The 16,462-nt window shown below is 42.1% G+C and overlaps 1 protein-coding gene across 1 annotated transcript in view; it reads left to right on the forward strand.

The window, feature by feature from the left end:
- The window catches only part of SMPDL3A (sphingomyelin phosphodiesterase acid like 3A), a 50,627-nt gene extending 35,670 nt beyond the window's left edge, over window positions 1–14,957 (forward strand). The window contains exons 7-8 of the mRNA XM_082249694.1: window positions 1,541–1,665; window positions 14,616–14,957. Coding sequence (XP_082105820.1) covers window positions 1,541–1,665; window positions 14,616–14,939 — 449 coding nt within the window. The 3' untranslated portion in view covers window positions 14,940–14,957. The remainder of the gene's footprint in view (window positions 1–1,540; window positions 1,666–14,615) is intronic.
- Window positions 14,958–16,462: the final 1,505 nt, after the last annotated feature.

The following is a 16,462-nucleotide window of genomic DNA, read 5'->3' on the forward strand; positions in this document are numbered from 1 at the left end:
AATCGTTCGGCGGCCGAATATCTTCGGCCGACAATCGGTACGTGTGTACGGGCCTTAAGGCTGGCTGTACAAGGATCGAAATTCAGCCAGTTCAGCAGGAATCGGCCGAATTTTGATTCATGTATGGCTGGTCTCGCTCATGAGAAGTCAATCTACTGATCAGCTTCTCATGAATGGGCTTGTTGGTATATTTTTGCTTGCTGATCAGTGTATTCTGATTGCGTGGGAATTCTGCTGTCAGAATACAATGACTAAAGCCCCGTACACACGTACCGATCATCGGCCGAACGATCGGCCGTCTTTTGTCCGAGGGCTGTCTTGTCTGTTGAAAAGTGCAAAAGACTGCACATGAATTTTGTCAGCCAACAACAGCCGACTGCAAAAGTGATGTCATGTGATGGTTAACTTTCCGTGTGTTTTTTCTTCTCTGAGCATGCCCAGTCTTGCAAATCTGCTGTCTGTCGGCCGAATTCTGTACTGACTGGCGAACAATCGGCCATTCTGGTGTTGGCCAACAAAAATTTTAATGCTTGCACGACAGATTATTTTCGGCCGAAAGTGCGCTGTCGGCTGTCGGAAGCATCATACGGCCGACAATCGGTACGTGTGTACGGGCCTTTAGCAGAAAGGATTTCCCCATCCACTTTGAATGCGGAAAGACTGTCTAATGAATAAAGAAGCAAGAGCCATGTATGGCTAGCTTAATGCGTACCTTCACCCTCTCCACCCCTCCTCTACAAGAAACAGGCAGTGTTTTGCTTTTTTCTATTTACTTTTTTTTTTTTTTTTGAAGAAACAGCATAGCCCCTCCCTTCAATGCCCGTTATTCGCCAAATGAATAACATGCATAATGCTTGCTGGGCCTCGTTGGATATGCAAGTCACATATGACGTGCATGTCCCAGGATATGCCCAGGAACGTCACATATCCCAGGAGGCCTTTAGTCATTCATTCAGAAGCAAGAGGGGGAGAGTGGGCCTAGCGGCATGTCATAACGAGGCCCTTACGGCTGAACCCAGAAGAGCCAGTGGGCCGCTTGATTTTACAAGTAAATGTCCCAAGTTGACAGAAGGATGAGGACAAAGCTGGATCCGGTGGCTGGGTGAGTATCTAAACTGTGCCTAGAACACCACCAAGTAAATGGGGGCAGAGAAAACGAAAATGAGGGGGGGGGGGGGTGTTGGACGCTGAAGGTCCTCTTTAAGGAGAGTTCTCAATAAGGAAGTGACTGCTCTGGTCTTCAGCAAAATGGTGGCCTCAGACAAGAGGAAACAGGAACAACACTGAAGGCAGTTTAAGTAGCATAATTACTATTGTGAAATGTTCTTTTGTTAAAGATGCTTTCAAATTGTTATGTTAAAGTTCCACTTTAAGTGATGTAAAAAGCCAGCATGTGATTTAGCTACCAGCAACTATGTAAAACCCACATTTTAGTTTTTGATAAACCTGGCCTTTAAATTAATCAAAATAAACGAACATCTATAGTGGATCTTCTATAATTACTAATATCAGCTTAAATATTGATTGCATATTATTTCAGAAAATCCAGTCGGATCTGTCTTTGTTACACCAGCTGTTACACCCATTAAGTCTGCATCAGAGAAGGAGTCCAATAACCCAGGATTCCGTCTATTTAAGTATGATACCAGCTGTTACACATTATTGGTGAGTTCAAATAAATGCATAACATATATTACAAAAGTGAATCATAATTATAAGTAAACATGTGACTATAAACAAACCGTAATATTTTTCTTAATAAAAAAAAAAAAAAAAAAAAAAAATATATATATATATATATATATATATATATATATATATATATATATATATATATATATATCTCCACATCCCTTTATCCCACTTTCTTCCTCAGTTGCCCCTCTTTTTGCCTTGATGCAAAGATCTCTATAAAACATGTATTGTTTAACTATCAAAAGTTTTTACTGCTCTAAACCTTTTTATAACCTTTACCACTTCTGGACTGGAAGGATTTGCCCCCTTAATGGCCAGGCCATTTTTTGCGATTCGGCACTGAGTTACTTTAATGGACAATTGCACGGTAGTGCGACGCTGTATCCAGATTTTTGCACTTTAAACACTTTAGCAACAATTCTGAAAGAAAAAAAACAATAGTTTTCACTTTCTGCTATATAACATTCCCAAAAAATAAAAAAAAAGTAAAAACCAACATTTTTTAACATTTTAGGCCAATTTGTTTTCTGCTACATATTTTAGGTAAAAAAAAAAAAAAAAAATCGCAAAAGGTGTATTTTGATTAGTTTGCGCAAAAGTTATCGCATCTACTAACTACAGGAAAGATTTATGTCATTGTTAGTTTTTTTTTTTTTTTTACTAGTAATGGCGGCAATCTGCAATTTTTAGGGGGACTGCGACATTGCGGCGGACAGATCGGACCCCTAACTGACATTTTTTACACTTTTGGGGGGGACCAGTGACATTACTACAGTAATCAGTGCTAAAAATATGCACTGTTACTGTAATAATGACACTGGCAGGGAAGGGGTTAACACTGTGGGTGATCAAGGGGTTAAATGTGAGCCTAGGGGAGTGATTCTCACTGTATGCGGGGAGGCTTACGGAATGACCATAGAGACCTGTGATCCTATATAGAAGGATCACAGGCACTCTGTGATTATTCCAGAGAGAACGGTCAGCTGTGTTTACAACAGCTGCCTGTCCTTCTCTCTCAGCGGGTGCCAGGGGGCAATCAGAGCTGCCTGCCCCATGCGTCGGAATCCCGGCTGCCGAGTGGGGGCATGAATGGGCCGGCGGCGGCACACACTCGCCCCCTAGCTGCAGGCGCGCGACTGACGTAGCCCTACGTCGGTTCAGGCAAGAGGGCCAGCTTGCTGCAGTATATCTGCGGTGGGCGGTCCGAAAGCGGTTAAACTGTTATAAAAACCAAAACATTATATTGCAGCTTACCAATCATTAGTTGGGGTGGCTGCATCAGTTTTATTTTCTTTGTTTTTTCCCCCCTCTGTTTTCCACTGGTGATCTGGCCAATAATACACCTCCTGTATTAGTCAGACACAATGGGGATGATTTACTAAAGGCAAATAGAATTTGCACTTTGCAAAGTGCAGTTGCACTCTACAAGTGCCGTTGCTTCAGAGTTTATTAAATGAGGTAACTCTTCACTTTGCAAAAAATACCCAATCATATGCAAGGAAAAAAAAAAAAAAACATAATTTTTGTTTGTACATGATTAGATGATATAAGTCAGCATAACCTCTTTACTAAGCGCTGGAGCAACTGCACTTGTAGAGTGCAACTGCACTTTGCAAAGTGCACAGTCTATTTGCCTTTAGTAAATCAACCCCTATGTGTTCATTTTTCCCATCTCCCAAAGTTTACAGATATGTGTGTAGACTAAAAATGTACATATATTTTTATGTCCATATTTTCCTACTGGTCACTGTAAGCTGATTATAAACCACGGAAAACTGTTATCAAAATCAGATACCTTGATTCTATAGTAATTATCTGAATGGCTGCTTTGGGCAACACATTTTTGGAACTGTTTTTACAGGGTAGCTCCTTCTTCACATGGTTCAGTTTTATAAATAGGGATGATCAAACTTTTCAAAAGTTCGGTTCGACCAGAACACCCTGTAGTATGGTAAGCAACGGGTTAAGTTGCTGTCTGCAAAATGTTACAATTATGTATATGTCTGGGAGCTGGGTGTGGCTGAAGTTTAGTTGCATGCGTGATGTTCAGGGAATAAAGAAGCAACCTGTACAGCCTGGTCTGTGTTAATACACTACATTTTGGCGACGAGGATGGCTAGCTTTCTGGATTTACCGGCTATCGGACCGTTTGATGTGTCTGGAGACCACACTAGTCTCTCACAGCGCTGGGACAAGTGGAAGAAGGGATTTCAGCTCTATGTTATAGCCACAGGAGTGACTGCACCTGCTCAGAAGAGAGCCATGCTGCTGCATCTAGCTGGACCTCAAGTTCAGGACATTTTTGAAACCCTGGGAGCAACAGGGGAAGATTCAGACTATGAGACAGCCATGAATAGATTGAGTGAGTACTTTGAGCCAAAGAAAAATATTCCCTATGAAAGATATAAGTTTAGACAGGCTGTGCAAGAACCGGGAGAAACCACAGACAGTTATGTGACTAGGCTGAAATATCTGGCAAAGTCTTGTGATTTTGGGACTGTAACTGAGGAGATAATCAGAGATCAGGTCATAGAGAAATGCACATCTGTGCACCTCAGGAGGAGATTATTGAGAGAACCTAGTCTCACACTTACTAGTCTGCAAGAGATTGCAAGAGCCATTGAACTGTCTGAGCTCCAGGCTCTGCATATTGAAACCAAGGACACTGCATCTGTCAATACAGTCTCCAAACCTACCTATAATAATAGGAATATCTGGAGTAGGAAAGAGAGTTTTCCAAAGAGGACTTTACATATAACCTGCAGTAAATGTGGCAGAGTGGGACACACAAGTCAGGACTGCACTGTGGTACAGAATAAAATGTGCTATGCTTGTGGAAAGACAGGTCATTTTGCAGCTGTGTGTAGAAGTACAACCAGAGATAACAAAACCAAAGGACCATCAGCACAAGTAAATGTTATAGCTGAGGATAAAGAGAGTACTCCTGACTGTGAATTTATATTCTCCCTGTGTTCTCTGCAAGCTGGGACATTAACCATTAAGATTGGAAATACAGATGTGTCAGTGTTGATTGACTCTGGAGCTACATGCAATGTTATGGACTTAGCTTCTTGGCACAGTCTTAATGGCAGAGAAAACCACCTTAAATTGTGTAACACCACTAAACAGATTTATACTTATGGCTCCAGTACACCACTACAACTTAAAGGCAAATTTTATACCTCTGTTCAAACACATGAGACTGGTCCTCCATTGCAGACCGAATTCTATGTTGTAGATGGCACAGGGTCGCCTCTGCTTGGTCGTCAAACCGCAATGGCACTAGGGGTGTTAAAGATTGGCCGTGATGTAGGCAGCGCAAGAGTGAATATGGTGTCTCCTGCTATTTCTGCATTGAAAGAGGAATTTCAAGATTGCTTCTCTGGGTTTGGAAAATTAAAGGATTTTCAGTTGGAGCTTCACATTGATCCACATGTAAAGCCTATTGCACAGCCAGTACGCAGACTTCCTTATAGCCTGAGATCACCTGTTGAGCACAAACTGGCAGAGCTGCTAGACCTTGACATTATTGAACCCGTGGAAGGACCCACTCCGTGGGTATCGCCGTTAGTTGTTGTACCAAAGGGCACAGATATTCGGATTTGTGTGGACATGAGATGTGCTAACCAAGCTGTGCAGAGAGAGAGACATCCAATTCCCACTATTGAAGATGTTCTACATGCAATGAATGGGGCAAGTGTCTTCAGTAAACTGGATTTGAAATGGGGTTATCATCAGATTGAATTGACCCCAGCATCGAGAGTCATCACTACATTTGCAAGCCATAAAGGTCTTTTTAGATACAAGAGGTTGATGTTTGGCGTATCGTCAGCACCGGAGGCCTATCAACATGTGATTCAGCAAGTGCTACATGGTTGTGAAGGCACGCATAACATTTCTGATGACATAATTGTGTGGGGAACAAACACACAGGAGCACGATGAACGTCTCCGTGCAGTGCTAAATTGCTTGAAGGAGAAAGGGTTAAGATTAAATGAGAAGAAGTGCACATTTCAAATTAATAAAATGACTTTTATGGGCCATGTGCTGTCTGACAGGGGCATTGGTCCGGAGGACTGTAAAATTAAAGCTGTGTCTGATGCCAGAAATCCTGAAAACCCTGCAGAAGTACGCAGTTTTCTTGGGCTAGTGAATTACTGTGTCAAGTTTATTCCAGATATGGCGACTGTCAGTGAACCTCTGAGATTGTTAACTCGCAAAGCAGTCCCTTGGAAGTGGGGCCTTTTGGAACAAGGTGCATTTAATGAACTTAAGAGACGGCTGACTTGCGCCACAACTTTGGCTTATTTCAATCCTACTGCACACACCCAAGTTATTGTCGATGCTAGCCCTGTGGGGTTAGGCGCCATCTTGGTTCAGAGACAATGCACAGGCGATTACAGGCCTATTCAGTATGCAAGCAGATCCCTTACTGATGTAGAGAGACGTTATTCTCAGACCGAGAAAGAAGCTTTGGCTGTTGTTTGGGGATGTGAAAGGTTTCACACCTATCTCTACGGCCTTGATTTTGAAATCATCACAGACCACAAGCCTCTGGAAGTGATATATTCGCCACGCTCAAAACCATCCGCCAGAATTGAAAGATGGGTTCTCAGATTGTTACCGTATCGATTTACAGTGCGGTACAGACCTGGACCGACTAATGCGGCAGATGCACTTTCCAGATTGCCTCAGTCTTCAGCACCTGTTCATAACCTGGCAGAAGAGTACATTCGTGTTGTGGCTGCTAACGCCATGCCTCAGGCATTGAAGAATTGTCATCTGTGGATCCGGAAATTGCGCGGTTGAGAAAATGTGTAAGACAAGGGGTTTGGGTGGATTGTGACCCAAGCTATCACAGAATCAAACAAGAGCTGAGTATTGCAGGACAACTAGTTTTACGTGGCAATCGTATTGTGATGCCTAAAGACTTACGGAAACGTACATTACATTTAGCCCATGAGGGCCATCAAGGCATTGTACGCACCAAACAAAGATTACGTGAGAAAGTCTGGTGGCCAGGAATTGACAAGGATGTGGAACGTTTGGTTTCTTCATGTCGAGCATGTCAGTTGGTGGGCAGCAAACCTAAACCAGAACCAGTAACTCACACTGTTCTACCTGAGGGACCATGGGAAGATTTAGCCATTGATCTCTGTGACATTCCATCTGGACACCATCTTTTAGTTGTTGTGGACTATTATTCAAGGTGGCAAGAGGTGGTAGTTCTCACTAAAGCTACATCATCAACTGTAATTGAGGGGTTGGAGAGCATTTTTGCGTCTCATGGGTTGCCTAAACGGATTGTGAGTGATAATGGTGCCCAATTTACTTCTCAGGAATTTCAGGACTATCTGAAATCAAATGCTATTGAACATCATCGTACAACTCCATACTGGCCACAGGCTAACGGGGAAGTAGAACGCCAGAATCGAACCTTGCTGAAAGCTTTGCGGATTGCTCATTTAGAGAGAAGAGACTGGAAAAAGGAACTGTGGCGTTTTCTTTTGGCTTATCGCACATCTCCGCATACTGTCACTGGAGTTAGTCCTGCGGAACTTCTTTGTGGTCGCAAATTCAGGACAAAATTGCCAGACATTGGGGGTCCTCCTACGAGTCAGAAACCTTTTCGGCTGATTGATGAGGAAAGGAAGATCCGGGCTGAACAGTATGCAAACCACCGCCGCCATTGTCAACCTAGTGGCCTTCAACAGGGTGATAAGGTGTTGCTTCAAAATGATCGGTTTAACAAACTGGCTCCGTCCTTTGAACCTGAGCCTTTTGTTGTAAAGGAGAAAAGAGGTACTCAAGTGGTTTTAGAGGATTTAGATGGACACACAAAAGTGCGTAATTCCTCATTTGTGAAGAAATTTATTGAGTCAGAAGGTCAAGTATCGGAAGACGGCGAACAGGCAAAGAGTAGTGATGATACTGCCAGTGATCCAGACTTCAATCCACAACCATCCACATCGGAATGGCCAAGAGAAAAACGAGCAACTAATCCACCGGCCTACCTTAAGGACTATGTGTATAGTCAGGAGTTTATAGTTTAAATTTTTAGTTGTTCATCCATGCATTTTGTTAATCTTATTAATACGTTGTGCATGTTATGTTTTATTCAAAGAGAGGAGGGAATGTAGTATGGTAAGCAACGGGTTAAGTTGCTGTCTGCAAAATGTTACAATTATGTATATGTCTGGGAGCTGGGTGTGGCTGAAGTTTAGTTGCATGCGTGATGTTCAGGGAATAAAGAAGCAACCTGTACAGCCTGGTCTGTGTTAATACACTACACACCCGAACTTCCCGAAAGTTCGGCCCGGATTTCAGAACCCCATTGAAATCAATGGGACCCAAACTTCGGTAATCAAAAAACACCATTTTGAAGCCCTAAAACCCAATAAATGCCCCTAAAAAGTGCCTAGGATTCTGGGTCATGCCCCAGGGACTATTAATCACACAAAAAAAGTTCTTAAAAATTGTCATTTTTGATAGAGAGACAATTATTGAAAAAAAAAAAAAAAATTAGATTTCTTTGGATTTAGTGTCGGGGGGGGGGGGGGGGGTCTAAAAAGTGTACCTGTGAAGTTTCAGCTCTGTAGCATGTCCAGAACCAGAAAAAAAAAAAGTTTGTTTGTATTAGAATTAATATAGAGCAGGGATATGGCTCTGCTATTTTCACACCTTGCTGGTTTTGTAGCAAGCGTTTTTTTGGGCATTTTTTGGGCGTCTTTGGAGGCAGGCATAACATCTGTACTTCTGTGTAGGGGTATATATACACACACACATGTATGTATATATACACCTACACATATATAGGTGTTAAAGTAGCAGAACCTTATGCTTGCGCTAATTAAATAATTAACAGGCATATGGCTCCGCTCCTATCACACCTATATATGTGGATGTGTATAAAAACATATAAGTGTGTGTGCATATATACCCCTATACAGAAGTTCAGATGTTTTGCCTGCCTCCTAAGACCCCAAAAAAATGCCCCAAAAAACGCCTGCTGCAAAAACACACCTGGACGTTTTTGTAGCTGGCATTTTTTGGGCGTCTTTGGAGGCAGGCATAACATCTGTACTTCTGTGTAGGGGTATATATACACACACACACATGTATGTATATATACACATACACATATATAGGTGTGAAAGTAGCAGAAACCTATGCTTGCGCTAATGAAATAATTAACAGGCATATGGCTCCGCTCCTATCACACCTATATATGTGGATGTGTATAAATACATATAAGTGTGTGTGCATATATACCCCTATACAGAAGTTCAGATGTTATGCCTGCCTCCAAAGACCCCAAAAAAATGCCCAAAAAAACGCCTGCAATAACACACCTGGGTGTTTTTTTGGCGCAGGCGGTTTTTTGGGCATTTTTTTGGGGTCTTTGGAGGCAGGCAAAACATCTGAACTTGTGTATAGGGGTATTTATACACACACACTTATATGTATTTATACACTTACACATATATAGGTGTTATAGGAGCAGAGCCATATGCCTGTTAATTATTTCATTAGCGCAAGCATAGTGTTCTGCTATTTTCACAACTATATGTGTGTAGGTGTATATATACATACATGTGTGTGTATATATACCCCTATACAGAAGTTCAGATGTCATGCCTGCCTCCAAAGACCCCAAAAAAATGCCCAAAAAAAACGCCTGCAATAACACACCTGGGCGTTTTTTTTTGGCAAAGGTGTGAAAGAAAGGTATGTATGTGTACCTGGGAAGGGTATTAGTTAAGTGAAACATGGTTTATCCTGCATGGCCGAAACATAAGTTCACTTTATGTTAGAAACGTTACAGGGGACATTAAGCAAAGCAAATGAGTGCACAATTGGGCGCAATCAGGCTGCCCCTCGTTCAGCAAAGTCTCAGTAGGTTTACAATGTAGTTGTGACCTCTAGGCCTGTAATAATTGGGAGTCAACAGATTTGTATAGGTCTGTGACACATTAATCACTGTAGAGAAAAAAAAAAAGGGTACGTGCACATGGCCATTCAGTGTAATATTCAGGTTTATTTCCATGCAGGTGATGCATACAGCCGCCCCATATACATGGCTGGCTATACGTGGCTGTACTGGGGTGCAAGCTTGTGCATGCGTAAAAGCAAAAAACTCCAAATGCAGATTAGGAATTTATGACTTACACTAAAACCTTGTAGTAATTATGTAGTACAATCTATATCACTGCCCCTGTTTAGCCCAGCCTTGCTGTGTGATAGAATGGATAAGTATCCCCCTCTCTATCAGTGGCCATTCACAATGTTCTACATGCTCAGATCACGGTATAGTAAATGTTCAGTTCACAAAAATAAATATCACTTTGGAGTGTAATTATTATTTTTTTCTGCATGAAATGAGTATGACTATTGAAAACCTTTGATAAATTGGCATGTTGGCTCATAGGTCGACATTTTATCACCACTTCAAATAGTTCCTTTTCCTAATTTCCTCATTAGAATCTCATTGTTAAAAAAAAGGTAAAAGTTAGCATTATGTTGGATCGAAAACCAGTGTAATAATTGACCTGAATGGAGTTATACATTCAAATTACCGCAAAGATGGATAATATAACACAGTAATTTGCAATACTTTCTGGCGATTACTATAATGCAACCTTTAATCATTTAGAACAAAATTTAAATCATAAATTTGCATTTATAGTTTGAGAACTGGGGCTAATGTGGTGAAACCTCTATTCTTTTCTTTAGCATTTGTCTGTCAGTTTCTTATAAAGTGATAGTTAAGTCCTCAAATAAAATAAAAATTAAAAAATCAAGTCCCTCTGCAAGGTAATGGAATAATGTGCAACTATGCATTGCATACTAGCACATTATGAAAGACTTACATGTAAAGTCTTGTTCACACGAGTAATTTTTTTTTTTTGGTTCAATCCAGCAGGACTGAACAAAAAAAACTGACAGCTCAGAAAGAATCGCTGTACTAACTATCCAACGTTAGTACTGCGATTCCCCCCTGCTGTGCTATTGTGTTCTGACAGGGGGACAGACCCCTCCGGTCAGCGCTCTCAGCCATTGGCAGAGAGCGCGCTGATCAGTAGCTGATTGGCAGACCTTTTTCGGTCATGCCCCTTCCACAGAAGCCGACCAAACTACTCACGAGCGGAATGTCGGCTGGTTTCTATTGAACTGGCCAATGCTAGGCTTAAAATGGATCCCTCCAGTGGCACACTGTCACCACTGACAGGGCTTTCATCTTCACTCGGTCTTCTTTCTGGGTTTGTTTGCTCCGCCAATTTGATTGGCAAGAGTGTTTCTCAACTCCGGTCCTCAGGGTACACTAACAGGCCAGATTTTAATTATTACCTTGGGGAAATGCAGACTAGAATACTGCAATCACTGAGCAGCAAATTATATCACCTGGGACGTATTTCAGTTTTCTTGCAAACCTGGCCTGTTAGTGTGCCCTGAGGACCGGAGTTGCGAAACAGTGGGCTAGACCGCGATGATGTCTCACACATTCAGCATGCCCTCAATTCAGAGCACAGTGCACATGCGTGGGTGATGTCACCAGCTGAAAAACCTAAATATTTTCTAAAGGTGCACCATTATTCATTTTGCTTTAATGTGGTTGTAAAGGCTAAAGATTTTTTTTATCTTCATGCATTCTATATATGAAGTTAAAAAACCTTCCGTGTGCTGCTCCCCCCCCCTAATATTTACCTGAGCCCCCTCTCGATCCAGAGGTGTGCACGAGAGCCTTGGCTGTCTCAGGACTCCCTCTCCTCATTGACTGAGACAGCAGCAGGAGCCATTGGCTCCCACTGCTGTCAATCACAGCCAGTTAGCCAATAAAAATAGAGCAGGTGGGGGGGTGGTGCTGAGCCGAGGCTCTATGTGCCTTATGGACGCATAGAGCAGGGCTTGGGAGCAAGTGTGCACCAGTGCTTTCATAGCATTTGACTTGCTATTGGGGGCGCTGGTCATGGGGGAGGAGCCAGGTGCCTTTCTTATTGACACACAAAGCAGGGCTCAGAAGTGAGCATGCATGCGTGCCCCATAGACCCGAGGCGGACCTCAAAAGAGGAGGATCAGGGCTGCCCTGTGCAAAACTATTGCACAGAGCAGGTATGTATGACATGTTTGTCAAACCTTTAATACTACTTTAAAAAGCTCATACATGGGCAAAAATTGGCAAATGTTTCACTTTATCTGCTAAATTACTGGCTGGCTCTTGCTTTTATTTACAATAAACAATATTAGGATTCTCAGTGCAGTAAGGGCTTCCAACAGCTGATTTGATTTTGAACATCTTGGGTGGAGAATGTGGTTTATGAGGGCGACATGGACACGTGTTTGACAATGTAAAAATAACATAAAGTGCTAAAGTACCAAGGGCCCTATCAGTCCTGTATCAAAATAGTCAATCAAAGGGAAGGTTTCTTCTAGTGTCATCTCAGAATTGATTCCTCCATTAGTTTTGCAGGTAATGACCTTACTGCCCTCTTCAGATAGGGGGATCCTTACATGTATATGCTAGAACATATACACCGACCTTGTGCATTCCCATAAAACCAATTTATTATAAAATAAATTATATCCAATATACTCACAAAGGTAAGTATAAACAGGCACAATAATATAATCCAAAAACTGATTCAATGGCAATACTGAAACGATGCCCAACAGCTATGCATTTCAAGGGCATAACCCTTTTTCAGAGCCAATCAAGGTGTTCAAAATGCAATGAATATAAAGTACTTGTAACAACAGAGGTACATCCTAGGCCCCACCTTTTACCACCCAGGCACCTTTTGTGAGTATATTGTAATTCATTTCATTTTATAATAAAATGGTTTTATGGTAATGTACAAAGCCAGTGTACCCTCTCTTTCACCTTTGTTCTAGCATATCTACACGTATGTAGAAGTAGTGCTTCCTGAACTGGCACTCACACCACCTGAGGTTTGCCAAGTGGTCAATTACAACCAAGAGCTATTGAGTGTGTTTAAAGTTTTCCTTTATCTGACTACACTTAAAAGGCTAAAAGTTTACAGCACCTCTTTGAGTATGTTGTTAGATGCGGGAGACAGGAAAAAAATCGATGGCTCTGGGATAAAAGTGGGACTATAGGCAAAACATTTTTTTTTTAAATTTTGGATAGAGTAAGGGAGGGTCATAACCCCTGTCAGTTTATGTTTTGCCATCTGTGCCCCATTCGGGAGATTTACCTTTACTTCCTGTCCCATAGCCTCCAAAGTGAGGGAATCCCTTGTAGATGACGAGGTCACCAGAGCTAGGGTCCCCATAGGAATATTTTCCCTCTATTACTTTTCTGGGGACAACCCAAAATTTGGGATTTTCTTTCACTTTAATTGATAATGGTAAACAGGACAAATAGAGAGGGTGAATCTCCCTAATGGGGGGCACAGACAGCAAAAAACCTGACAGGGGTTCTAATCCATCTCCACTCTATCCAAAACTAAAAAATAAAGTGTTGCCTTTAGTTGTACTTTAAGCACTCTAAAAGTGGAGTTCCACCCATTTTTAACAACTTGGATAACATAGATGTATATAATCCCCTTTAAAACTACTTTTACCAATGGAAACTTTTTTTTTTTTGCTAGGAAATACCTTATTTTCTTCTTTATTCATCCTCTCCTCACTTCCGGGTCCGGACGCCGATCGGCGATTACGTCATTCGGCAAGGGCTGCTGGGATGTATCATGGAATGAAATCTTGCATTATTACACAGGTGTCCTTGCATTGGATTGAGGCCGTGCTCAGTGAGAGAGGACTGAAAGCATTATATCCTCACTGAGCTCACTGAGAGGAGGCGGGGCGAAAGGCGGGGCAGAGGGGGGGCAGAGCACGGCCTCAATCCAATGCATACAGTACAGCTCAGGACACCTGTGTAATAATGCAAGATTTCATTCCATGAGATACATCCCAGCAGTCCTTGCGAATCGCCAAATGACGTAATCGCTGATCGGCGGCCGAACCCGGAAGTGAGGAGAGGATGAATAAAGAAGAAAATAAGGTATTTCCTAGCAAATAAAAATGTTTCCATTGGTAAAATTAGTTTTAAAGAGGGTTACATACATCTAAAGTTACTAAAATGGGTGGAACTCCACTTTAAGAGTGAAATCCTTCGGGGAGGTCTCTTTCTTCCTGAACTTGAAATTATAAACAAAATGTTCTGTCAATTGATCTGAAAAAATATTTATTTCAAGAATTAGTGTAGTTCTAAGGAATTCTACAACACTGTCAAGGGTCCCTATGGTTAAAGCAGATAGTTGAAGCGGAGCTCCACCCAAAAGGGGAAGTTCCGCTTGTTCGCATCCTTCCCCCTCCACTGCCACATTTGGCACTTTTTGGGGAGGAGCTGGCACTGGTTCTGACAGGTACCCACTGCCACTTCCTGGTAGGATCCCTGCACAATGATCTACACCATGTCCAGCCACTTTTTCTTCCCCCTGCTGCCTTCTGGGACCTGTGTGTGTCCTAGAAGATGGTGGGTCCATTCAAAAAGCACTGCGCGACTTGCGCATGCACAGTAGGAAACTGGCTGTAAAGCCTGAAGGCTTCACTGCCGGTTTCTCTTACTTGCAATGCTGGCGCTTGCACCCAAAGCCGAAAGAAGTGCCTGCACACACCTGCAGCATCTTCGCCACTCCACTACTATGCCCAAATACCAGACTGTTTGGGCAGAAAAAACATAGACTGTTGATGAAGAGTGCATATTTTCTCTACAGACCTTCTCACTGGCTGATAGAATAGTGTGGAAGGCAGGAAGAGATGGGAAACCTTTAAAGCTGCCAGAAGCTACCATCAGGATAGTAGTAGTCCATCGCCAACTTTTTTTTTTTTTTTACAATAACAGGCTTGTGAAAAAAATTATAATTTTCCTTTTCTGTTTTTTTTTTATTTTTTTTTAGGATTTATGGCATTACTATTTAAATCTCACTGATGCAAACTTAAAACAAGAAGCTACATGGAAACTGGAATATGTTATGACCAAACAGTACAGCATAAAGGATCTCAAGCCTGAAAGTTTGTATGAGCTTGCCAAACAATTTCAAAAGCCAAAAAGTGTCGAATTCCAAAACTACTACAGGAATTACATAGTAAACTTTGATGCACCTGAGGGTTGTGATGAAGCATGCAAAAAGAGACAATTATGTGCAATAATGTACGTTGATACAAGCTCTTATTTCATTTGCATTCTGGACATAAATCAGAGGACATACCCAATTATTTAATGATACCATAGAAAAATTAGCAAACAGAATGGTAAATTAAGTTTAAAAAAAAAAAATTTTCGGAATCAGAATGTAGCCAAATATTTGCATTAATAATGATTTTTATTATATTATACTCCTGTTGTCAGCAGGAGAGTCTCATCAACGATATTCAACATCTTCTATCACCCCTCATAAACTACCATACATCATCATGAGCTTCATGATTTTTAGTCCTATTTTGGCTGGCTACTGGGCTGCAGGCTGATCGAACCAGCCTGAACTTATCTATCTCGGACCTCGGAATTAATAAAACCTTTAGGGCTGGTTCACACCAGCCACTGCATTGCAGCACAGCAGCTGGTGAGTAGTGTGATCAGACTGAGATCAGCCCAGTGATAAGCTCAGCGGATCGCCTTTTGTAAAAAAAAAATAAAATAGAAAAAAATAACCTTAGGCCCCTTTCACACATGTGGACCGTTCAGATCCGCCTGACAGTTTTTCAGGTGGATCTGAACGGATGTCCCATGCATCTCTATGGGGCAGCGGATGTCAGCGGAGACATGGCCGCTGACATCCGATCTGATCCTGCATGTCAAATCCAGACGGATGGAAGCCCTATTTTCCATCCGTCTGGCTTATCGGATTGGATGAGAACAGACAGGCGGTCCGTTCTCATTCGATTCCCCCATACAGGACAGCGGGGATCTGACACCTCCCTCTTCGCACACAGATCGATCCCCCGCTGAGCAGAAAGGCTCCGTTGACGGAACGGAGCCGTGAGAAAGGGGTCTTATTGAGATGTCACACAGGCATCTTATAAGGTTCAATTGTTGGCCACATGGTACTAGGCAGTGGATTGCCCACACTGCGCTGCATTAAAAAAATGTACTGCATGCAGTACTTTTTTCAGCGCACGATGCCCACACAACACAGCAACGCAGAGGTGTAAACCGGGCACATAGGACACAAGGCATTTTGCCTTATCCATGCTGTGGGACTGGGATGGAATAGCTACCCAACGCAGTGCCATCGCTTGTGGTAAGAATTTCCTCTTACTGAGAGAATATGGAGGGCGGCCCCATCTAGTTACTTGCTGATATATTAGCTTTAAAGTGATTGTAATTCCCCACCTTTTAAAACAACCCATTCAGTTTAAAATAGAAATGAAAGGCAAAACATTTTTGTATAAATATAAAAAACATTATAAATACCTTTTTTCCCTTTTGATCACATTCCCTCTCTTCTCAGCTGGATAAGACCTGAGGGAGAAGAAACAGCAGCACACTAATCTTCCCAGTGAAAAGCTGTGCGGGGGGGGGGATGGGGGTGTCAGGACACATCTGATCATTGGAGGAGTTCCCAGCACAATTAGAAATCTAACCATGGTGTGCTCTCCTGCTTAGTGTGGCCAGGTTTTAGTAGAAAAAGAGAGGGACTGGCAGGAACACCAGGGACTTCACGCAAAAGAAGCAATACAAAGAGAACAGGATACTTTTTCTTACAAGTACATGGTACAACAGGCACATATCAGGAATACGAAA

The sequence above is a fragment of the Pelophylax lessonae genome (genome assembly GCF_965119305.1).
Source record: "Pelophylax lessonae genome assembly, chromosome: 3".
In the NCBI taxonomy this organism is placed as follows: domain Eukaryota; kingdom Metazoa; phylum Chordata; class Amphibia; order Anura; family Ranidae; genus Pelophylax; species Pelophylax lessonae.